Source organism: Melanaphis sacchari, unplaced genomic scaffold (assembly GCF_002803265.2).
Source record: "Melanaphis sacchari strain LSU unplaced genomic scaffold, SCAv2.0 Contig281_pilon_pilon, whole genome shotgun sequence".
Taxonomy (NCBI): domain Eukaryota; kingdom Metazoa; phylum Arthropoda; class Insecta; order Hemiptera; family Aphididae; genus Melanaphis; species Melanaphis sacchari.
The window spans coordinates 1727-13076 of NW_020271154.1; the positions used below are offsets into that span (position 1 = coordinate 1727).

Here is an 11350-nt window from a genome sequence, read left to right on the forward strand (position 1 = left end):
AATATCCACCGGCATGGATGTAGGCCAACATGATGGCATATCATATTTTTTAACTGTTATCGAACGTTTTCTGTCGGTGGTACAACATCGAATCTGTAATGGTAAATTATTCATTTAATGTATGCTGAATATTGAGTATAAAAGTATGCCCTATTTAGATTACCATGTCTCCTTTGGACCAATAGGCATATCTAGATTTTGCCCGCTTGATAATTAATTCGTCATCTTGGTTTGACGGTTTGACTAATTTTATCAGGTTTTTAAAATCCGAGTGCATTGGGCACCACCATTCTGAGCACTATAGTAAAATATTATTTATGTAAGTACGTTTTTTAAATAATAAATTATTAAGGTACTTATTTAATATTTGATATTAAAATATTTTTTTTTTAACAGGTACAACTGGTTTTGTGGTGTTAAATATTTATTAAATATGAAGTATTTACCTGTTTCACTAACTCTATGCACTCAACATCAAATGTTTTTTCATTGCTGGATGAAACATTGCAAGTTGTTGGTTGCTGAGAAGATGTGCCAGGTGTGGTGATATTGATATTAGTATTTTTGACCTCGGGAATAACTTTTGGAATAAAATTGGATTGAATCTGTCCTATAATATTATTCTCCAATCTTGCCAATTTTATGTCCAAAAGCTTTTCAATACCATTTAATGTTGCCATTTTTTCAATGTCCTTTTTCTGTATTTTATGTTTTATTAGTATGTATTAGTTTTAGTTATAGTTATTTAGTATAGTTTTAGTATCTTGTTATTAAGTATTAGTAGACTATTCTATGTTAATTTTATCTTACCAATTTCACAACTTTTTGTTTAAGATATTCATTTTCCATATACATGGCATCACATTTATGTTCTAAAGCCATATGTTTTCTCTTCACATCATCCTGTAGTAATTAAATATGCAGTTTCAAAGTTGGTTTACAATAATTTTAATAATTAAAATGTTAGTTTTTTTTTTCAATGTCACTTGTTAGATATGTATAAAGAAAGCAAATTTTCAACAACTAGAAACATTTTATAATAGGTGTATTAAAGCCCACTCATGTTGTGGCAGCAGCAGTCGGGATATAAAAGAGTCAGACATATTTACTGCTGGTACTTCTATGTGTGTTAGCTTTAAGTAAAAATTATTAAAATATGAATTATTTACCAATTTTAGAACAGAATCGCCAATGTCCTCCTTAAGTTTTTCACTTAGTTCAGTTACTTCACTTAAGTCAGAGTGTAAAATATCATTTTTAATTTTTAAACCATGTGCTTCCTATGATTAAGACAATTAAAAAAATATATCAACCAAATATTAAAAAATTTAAAAAAAATTATAAACTTTAATTAGCTAATTTTAAATAGCAGAGTAGAAATATTTTACCTGCATTTTAGTTTCCAATGATTGAAACAATAATGAATAGCCATGTTTATAAAATTCCAATTCTGAAACGCTATTTTTTGTATTCATTGCTTGGTAGTCTTCATAAGTCTCAGGATATTTATCCATTTTTATTTAAAATTAAAACAATGTTTAATTTTAAATTAATACAAATGAAAAAATGTTAATAAAAATATCTAATGTATACTTTAAAATAATATGTACATATCATGTAAAGTAGACTTCAGATACTAGACTGTTGTATTGGATGTATAAGATAATATTGTAAAATCATTTTTACCTATATTTAGGGAAAACCTATACTTAATCTAATCACAGATGTTAACATTTTTCCTCTGTATAATAATTCATATAGTTGTGTATTTAATATATTTAATATATATTTGTATTTAAACTATATAGTTTTTAATAAAATATATATTTTATATTTTTTATTTATATTATTGTTTATTGTTTTACCCAACTTTATTTTCAAAGTTAGTGTATAATTTTCCATGCCATAATATGTATACCAACGACGAGAAAGTTGATATGGTTTTTGTATATAATGAGTGTAACGGTAATAGTCGAAAATCACTGGAGCTATACAGAGAAAGATTTCCTACCAGAAATCAACCTTCTCGGATGATTTTCTCGCGTTTAGTTAATAGTTTAAGGAAGACAGGACATTTTCCAGACAGAAAACACGAGTCACACATGAGAATTGTGACCAATATCCCTGCCGAAGAAAATGTAATTACATACTTTACAGCATATCCAAATAGTTCTTTATCTAAAGCATCTAAAGATCTTGGTATACCGAAAACTTCAATACATAGAATTTTAAAAAGGCAAAATATGTTTCCTTATAAAATACATATAGTTCAACATCTCCGTGTTACTGATTATGATAAACGTATGAATTTTATTGCTTGGTTTCAGGTTAGTAATCATGTTTTGTATAAAAAAAAAAACTTCATTGAATTTTTATTTAAAAACATTCATAAAATTTATTTATATTTTTATACATTGTTACATTGATACTTAATTAAACAATAATACTATATTTAAACAGTCTATGATGGAAGATGATCCTTCACTTATAAAGAAAGTATTATGGACTGATGAATGTAAGTTCCAAAATAACGGAATATTGAACCGTCAAAATTCTCGTTATTGGAGTGACAAGAATCCTTGTTGGATGAGGGAAAGTAAATTCCAAGTTATGTGGAGTATAAATGTGTGGTGTGGAATTGTAGGTGATTGCTTGGTAGGGCCATATTTTTTTGAAGGTATGTACATATATTTTTAATCAAAATATATTAAACAGCCACATCTGTAAAAAAATATTAAACATTACATTAATATATTTCATTTAGGTATATTAACTGGGGAAAAATATTTAAACTTTTTAAAAAATATTTTACCCATATTATTGGAAGATGTGCCTCTTGACATACGGAACGATATGTACTTTCAACAAGATGGTTGCCCAGCTCATAATGCTTAGATTGTAAAATCATTCTTAAATGACACATTTGGTAAAAAATGGATTGGAACAGTTGGTCCAATTTCCTGGCCTCCAAGGTCTCCAGATTTAACATGCCCAGACTTTTTCTTATGGGGTTATCTTAAAGATAAAGTGTATAAAACTGAATCTGTAGACATCAATGACATGAAAGAAAAAATAAAATCTGCATGTTTTAAATTGTCAAAAGAAACATTAAAAAATGCCACTGGACGAAAGTTAATGGAACGTTTCGAAAACTGTGTACTAGAAGCTGGACATCAATTTGAACACCTAATGCAATAGGTGTCTTTTAGTAAGATGCTTTAGTGATATGGTTTAACTTATAGATACTACACAATAAATAATTTAACGAGTACATTTTATTTAATTAATCATACATAAAGATCTTCATACCTACTTCTATAATCGAATAATTGGAATATAATCTTGTTGCGGTTGTGATTATTTGGTATTCATTGTAATATGTAATCTAATTTGATTGAACTGGATATAACAGAGATATAACTTTATTTCAATTATTCCTTCAATATTCTTTCTAAATGATAAACATAATATGTTTAAGCTTTTACAACTTTCATAAAAAAAATAAAAAAAACATTTCAATTAGGTACCTACCATAAATTAATTTTTAAATTATAAAGACTAGATTCTTGTGCAAATTGAAATTTTCACTTTGTAATTCCATATCTAAAATTGTATTGAATTTGTACCTATGTATTCGTAAATCTCTATGGATCGAAATCGATTAATTTTAATAGTTTTATTTTGCATAGCAAAAATGTGACAACTAACGATCATGATATACAAATACAATGTATAACCATTTGGCTATTATAGTATGAAAGCATGATAGTTAATTAACAAAATATTATAAATTAAATTAAATTATATTATGGGTGCCTATTAAACACAAATACATGAAATTGAATTTTGCATAGTTCAAAATTTTAATTGATTTTTAGGTATTTGGTGCACAAAAATCTGGTCTTGGTCTTTAGTAATACAATTTAATTTATAAGTAACTCATAAAGTAGTTAATAGGTTACTATAACTAAGGCTATTATCTATTTAAAAAATAACTACTTACTAAGGAAAAATTTCCTGCCAAAAATCAAACTTTCCAAATGGTTTTCTCACGATTAAATGATGGTTTGAACGTTTTTCTAGTAACAAATTCCCAGTAACAATATACAACTGTACGAGTACACACACTACGCGTTTGTCAGTTATTTAAATTTAAGTCATCAAATTAATTCGTTAACGGCGTTAACGGCTATTTTTATTTACACATATAGTATTTCAGTAAAAAATAAAAATAAAATAATTTTAAGGTTATAAATCATATCTTTAAACTTATATCACTATTATCATAGAACACTATAGAAGCGTCACTCTCGGGCGGCCAATGTTAATGTGTTTAAAATTCTTAACGGCCTTGAAATGGTTCGTAACTTCTACAATAAATCATGAACATATTATGTCTATGGCCGAAAGACTCGATATTAGGCCGCTTTAGACGTTCGCGTTTCTCGCGCGATAGGAATGGCGCGCCGTGCATTACGATCAATCCCGGCGAATTGGCGCGCGGCAGCACGCAAGATCGAACAAAAATATGATACACGCCAGATCCTACGTTCTTTCGTTTATGAAAGTTGGCAAGAAATTACGTCGTCTAAAGGCTAAGCGTCCATATTCCCGCGCGATTGGCGTGGCAACACAGCATTTCGAAAATATCAACAGTTTGTCCACGTTCCCTTGTTTTGGACTTCGGTAGAGTCTTTGTTAATTTTCCATAAGCATGGAAATTCACGATATTTTCTAAAAATTCGGAAATAAATTCCTTTGATAAATATCTTGAGTCACTCATATTGTTTAAGTAGAAAATTAGGGGAAAAATGTAGAAAATTTCGGCCTATATTGTTAACACAAAACGCACCAAACAAGTAACTAAAATAATTTTTAACTTTGATAAAATCGTATACATATAGTAATAGTATATGTTAGTAGTTTTTATCTTAGGCTAGGATCACACTATGCGTTTTGTCGGTTCCCGATCAACCGGAGCCAAACCGCAACACTCTAAAATAAAATAGGTTTAAATATAAAACGCGTTATCGGGGCCAGACTAGACCGATTTGCGGAACCGATTAAAAACCGTCGGGAAGCGACCGCAACGTGTTGCGGCCCAACCGTCCGGTTGCGTTTCGGGATGTAAAGCACAACACATGTAATGCAGTTTGTCCGATCACATTTGCGCGGATTATCGGTAACTAAAATTGAAAAATATACCTATATTAATAATAATTCTAAAATTTTAAAATTTTAATAAATTTATTTTATTAAATTAAATTATTTTAAACTTTAATTAAAAGCCGTGTAAAATATATTTTTAATATACTATATATATATATTTTACTATCAATAAATTTTAATATGTTTGATACGGAAAAATTGATTTTGGAGGTTCAAAACTTTCCATGTCTTTGGGACATGAGTTCTCCTTCATATAATGATAGAGATTTAAAAAGATCATGTTGGCATAAAGTAGCAGAAAGTTTGTACCCCAAATTGGGGAATCTCGACGAAAAGGAAAAAGAAGAAAAAGGTAAGTGCTAAATTTCATGAATATACTACAATTTATAATAATTATATAATAAATCAGATTTAATTTAATGTAATATAAATAAAAATATTTCAATAAAATCATTTATATTGAAATGGTACCGCCCCTTCAGTAACAAAATAGTTAGCATAGTTGTCTCTTGTTTCTATGCCTCCAAAAGTAACATTTCTCCCATGAAACTGCAAATCATTTAATTGAACATTGAAATTCTCTTCAGTCTCTTCGTAATTACACCCATCTCTTTTTCTTACGAAATTATGGAGAATGCAGCATGCCTTCACAATATCGTCACAAAATTCTGGTTCAACCAAAATGGCAGTATGTAATACTCGCCATTTATTTGTAAGTACTCCGAACGCACATTCGACTGTTCTTCTCGCTCTCGATAGTCGGTAGTTAAATATACGCCTTGTATCATTAAGACCACGACCTGGAAAAGGTCGCATTACATTTGTATGAAGGCCAAAAGCTTCATCGGCAACGAATACAAATGGTTGTATATTATTTTCGGAAGATGGCAATGCTCTGGGTTCGGGAATTTCAAGTAAATTTGAGTATAATTTTTGTCCAAATACACTTTCCCGAAACACAGTTGGATCAGCCTCCCTTCCATAGGCACCAACATCAATCGAAATAAAATTTAAATTGGCATCTACCACAGCCATCAACACAATGGAAAAATATTTTTTATAATTAAAATACAGCGAACCGGCGTGGTTTGGGTTTTTGCACCTGATGTGCTTGCCATCTATAGCACCAAGACAATTTGGAAAATTGGTTTTTTTATAAAATAAATCGGATATTTGTAACCAGGTTTCTTTTGTAGGTTTTGGCATTTCGGCTTCTAATAGCACTGACCATAATAATTTACATGTTTCTTTTACAATTCCATTGATTGTACTTTTTCCGATAGCGAAATCGAAGTGTAACGACGCAAAATTACTTCCCGTGGACAAATATCTGTTTAAATTAAATGAACACATTAAAATATATTATTAATTATTATATTATAATAATATAGTATAATATATATTTATGCCTTCAAAGGTGGACATTAACTATTTTTTTTTTTAATTAAACTAATTTAATTTACAGTTGAAATAACTTAGCTTTTCTCAGTAAAGTAGATTTAAAAAAAATCCATCAAGTTAAAAAATTTTGATAATTTTCTAAATATTACTATATTAGTATAAAATATAATTATATTTCAATATTATGTAATAAACCATGCAAATAAAATGTGTAATAAAAGGTTTTAAAGTTTTTGTTTTATATATTTAATTATAAAGGATTTAGTAAATTATATATTATGCAAGTTGCAATAAGAAATATTTTTAATAAAATTAATAATTATAAATTACAAATTGACAATTATTATGTTTTAATGTTATTTAACTTAAATATATGAAGGTCATGTATTTGTGTTCACATATTATGACATATTATTGCTATACGGTATAAAAAAAATAAATATATTTGTTAAATTATTAATTTGAAATGAGTATAGTTTAAGTTAATAAATAATAGTAAAGTAAAAGTAAAAAGATATAATATACATTATTTTGTTTATTTTACTTAATTATTGTTTTTATATACACACACACACACACACACATATATATATATATTGTTTATATACTTATTTATTTATATATACCCAGTAAAAGAAATAAAAGATAAAAAATGGAGACATATTCGTGATGCTTACATGAAACATGTGTCGGACGAAAAAAACGTAAGAAGTGGCTCAGAAGGAAATAAAAGAAAGGCATATACATACGCTGAATCCTTGTCTTTTTTAAATATCACAATGAAAAAACGGAAGTAAGTTAATAATATATAATATATAATATTACTAATTACTCGTGTTAAACCATTTTTATATTTTATTAAGGACAACTGGTAATTTAGAATTCGAAGATTCAACTTTAGACACATCGTTAAATGTACACGAAGACAACGATGAAACAGAAAGTCCAGTCAACACAGTGGAATTTTCTAATAACCTTCCTCCAAAAAAAAAAAATTATAAAAAATCATTGAGTACTTTTCAACAAAATCTTTTAGAACATTTAAAAGATGACGGCGATTCCGATAAAAATATTGTGATGTCCTTTCTTCCTTATATTAAAAAATTGAATGACGACGAAAAGTTAGACTTCCAAGTTCACACTCTACAATATTTAAAAAATATTATTCAAAAACATAATTCTCCCCTTACTCAGTATCCACAAAACCAGCCAAGTCCTGTTCCTACTGGAATAAATAATAATTTTCATTATTCAATGCCAACTCCATCTTTATCTCGATCTTTATACTCTCAACATTCTACCAACACTGTCCCAATACCTAACTATGCACTTCAATCACTTCACTCCCAACAGTTATCCTATCCAGACTACACAAATAATCAAACATCTGAAACATCGCCTACTTATATTCATCAATATTCACCTAATAATGCGCAAACAAATAATAAGTATTAACTTTTTTAATTTAACATTTATATTTTTAAAATATTTTGATTAGTTTAAAATACCAGAAAAGTAGCCAAAGTAGGTACTATTATTTTATTATTTTTAATATTACTCTCTCATAATTTAATAAATTTTATAATAAGCTATCCTCGTGTAATATTATATTCATACAAATTGTAAGATTATTATTATTTTTTTTATATATAACTTTTGTATGATTCAACACATTTGTTTAAAAAATACTAAATACTAATACATATACTATATATATATACATAAATATAGCACTTTATATTGTTTAAAATAAATAATTCATTTTTATGTAAAATAATTGTTTTGATATAAGTACCTATTTAAATAGTAATATTAAGTATCACTGTCTGATATTATATTATTATGGTATAGTTTTGGGTGTATCTCGACATGAGCGAAGTATTGGTCTAACAACTTTTACAAAATTATGTTTCTAAATATACTTTTATTAGTAGAAAAAAATTCTACGAACATAAATTTGAAAGGGAGGTAGTATCAAATTTAATGTAGTTTGTACTTTGTGGTCAAAAGTAGAAAATCCTCAGTTACTTATTATACCAGCTAATACTAAATAGATAATATTATTATATGATGTATTTTAGTCATTATATATCATAATAATATTAATATGTGTTGTATGGATAATGTAGATAAAAAATATAAAATTAGATTAAACTTAAATGTTTTTAAATTTTACCTTAAAGTCACTGTCAATCTTTTTTCAGGACTTATAGGAATTCGAAATTGCGTGACTTCCTTCGTTAAATGTGTTCGGACCTTCTCGAGTAGCTCTTCAAACGTAGAAATTGACATACGATAATAATCGAAAAATTTTTCAGGATATTTTTTTAGATTATTATAAAATTCTTGAAACTGTATGTCGTGCTCTTTACTACTATGCATAGGATGGACCCAATACATTCTGCTCTTTTTTCCTGGTTCTTCAAACTCACCAGCAGCTTCAGCCATACAAATTATTTTCAGAAGAGAACTCATTTCTATGTATAGTTATAAATTATAATTATTATAATTAAAATATATTAAATTCATAAATTAAATCAATTATATTTTGAATTTATAAACACTTACCTGATTTAAATTGTATAGAGTATAGTAATAATATGCTTTTAGGAGATTAATAGGTAGGTATACTTAAAAGAACAAGTGAACACGTTTGTTACACCAAACAGACTGAACCACCGAATAACATATTGGCTGGTTTGATTTTTATAATTATCAATTATATTATATAACTTATAATATTAGATACATTTCATTGAAATCAAAAATAAATTTAAAATTAAAATTTCAAATTAAAAACGATTCCCGCGCTTTTTAATCTCGTTTGTATGGATTCGGTTACCGATAAAACGCACAGTATGATCGGTCGTCCCGATTGCGGTTGATCGGGATAGAATTTTTCGGTTGCCGACAAAACGCATAGTGTGATCCTAGGCTTAGACCTTGAATTTATTTTGTCGATTATTATAACAATATAACCAATATTATAAAATTTGTAACATTACAAAAATCTCATTATTTTATTAATGTTATAAGTTATAACATATAATAAATAATTTATATTGAAATTCATGAATAAAAGGTAACGTATATGTCTAAATAAGATATACGTATACTAATAACTGCGTTAAGATATTTTTTGATAATAAATAAGTAAATTACTGACTGCGTTCAGCCTACCAAAGCATAGTTATAGTTATATATTATGGTAAAGGAAATTTAGGCTGATGGGTACATTTCAATAATGTGGTTCTTTATTTATATTTATTTTGTGCCTTCCTTTATTTGAGTTATAAGTCTACTGCAAAGTTATAAAATGTCCAATAGCTAATAGGTTCTTGTAAATAATACAACTTGTATAATATAATGTATCTATAGGACGCGATTATTGTTTTTATTTTAAATACTCTGTTGATCTTTTCTCTAAATATGCGTGTTAAGTACATAAAATAAAAACATTTTTTGATTTGCATTTTATATTTCGGTATGCTTCGTTCAGTTGCATGCTCTTCTCTAGAGTGTGATTACGTTTCGTAATACCCTCTCGACGCAATGGTATTTGATCACTAATATGTACCTACGTCAACATTTACGAGCAGGTATGGGCACCAATATACGCGCGACCACAGTCTTGAGATCGAAGTACTGCACTCGTCACTCTGCGGCGTGGTTATTTCTGGCCGGCTTAGCCGAGAGTTAATAACTGTTTAATGTTAGGTATCTATAAGTACAATATAAATGTTTCTTCACTTTGGGAACAAGAAAGTCTTTTAATAACTAACTGTATTTAATTCTGTAACTCACGCATAAATAATATTTATAAATATATGTATATATATATATTGTCTGTAATCATATTTTATTATTATATCAAAAATACTTTTTAATTACAATCTAAAATTATATTAAATAATGCAATATGTACCTAAACTTGATGGAAAAATAGTATAAAAACATAATTACGAAAATATCTATTGATATCACTTATAAATATAATATATACATAAGTATTTACAATATTAATAAATTATCTAAAATCTTGGTTCAAAATTGATTTTTGCATAACATACATTTGAGGTATAATAACAACCAAGTTAAAGTTATCTTAATAATAATCTAAAAATTAACCATAATCATCGCTACAGTACGTATGTGTGAAAAAGTACTGAAATGCAATTACGTATATGGGATGATAAAGACATTCTATCTTATGTCACAACAGTGCGCGATCCTAGAACCTGATCTGGACTCAAACATGAAATGATAATAATATATATCTTTATAACTTCCTTCCCCGTTAAAGATAAACATATAACATTTAATTTAATGAAAATGTGTTTTGTTACTATTCATAACAATTGGTTTTGGTCAGGTGAAGCAAAATTTGATATAATAATGAATTCTAAGGTATAAACCTTTGTAAATACATTTTAATCAATTTTATTTATGTAATTATTTACTTTTCCTCAGGCTATGGAGCTTAAATAAAATTACTTTTACAAAATCTAAAGTGCATATAATATTTAGAAGTACCTGTTATACCGGCGTACGATTAAAACAAAACAATCATTATATTTTATCAGAACAATTGACCTAGGTATAATAAGGGCAAAACTCAACTACGTTCGCGTAAGTTTTCAGTTTAATAATTAATTTGACCTAAATGCTAAATAGTGTCGTTCTGAACATAGATTGTTATGCAATGCGCGAATACACTGTCAACAGCGATAATTGTAAACAGTAAGTTTGCATATTTAAAACACGAAAATCTCAGTTATTA

At 27.6% G+C, this 11350-nt stretch overlaps 2 protein-coding genes across 2 annotated transcripts; both read right to left on the reverse strand.

Moving 5' to 3' along the window:
• Positions 1-402: 402 nt before the first annotated feature.
• LOC112595560 lies at positions 403-1416 on the reverse strand. The gene is made up of 4 exons (XM_025340814.1): positions 1389-1416; positions 1170-1280; positions 811-903; positions 403-692 (listed from the first exon to the last, which is right to left on the reverse strand). Exons 1-4 carry the CDS (start codon positions 1392-1394, stop codon positions 417-419), a joined length of 486 nt encoding a protein of 161 aa, XP_025196599.1. The 5' UTR covers positions 1395-1416; the 3' UTR covers positions 403-416.
• A 4203-nt stretch (positions 1417-5619) lies between these two features.
• LOC112595559 (protein ALP1-like) lies at positions 5620-9045 on the reverse strand. Its single transcript, XM_025340813.1, has 2 exons — positions 8747-9045; positions 5620-6499 (listed from the first exon to the last, which is right to left on the reverse strand). Exons 1-2 carry the CDS (start codon positions 9043-9045, stop codon positions 5620-5622), a joined length of 1179 nt encoding a protein of 392 aa, XP_025196598.1.
• Between the last annotated feature and the right edge of the window lie 2305 nt (positions 9046-11350).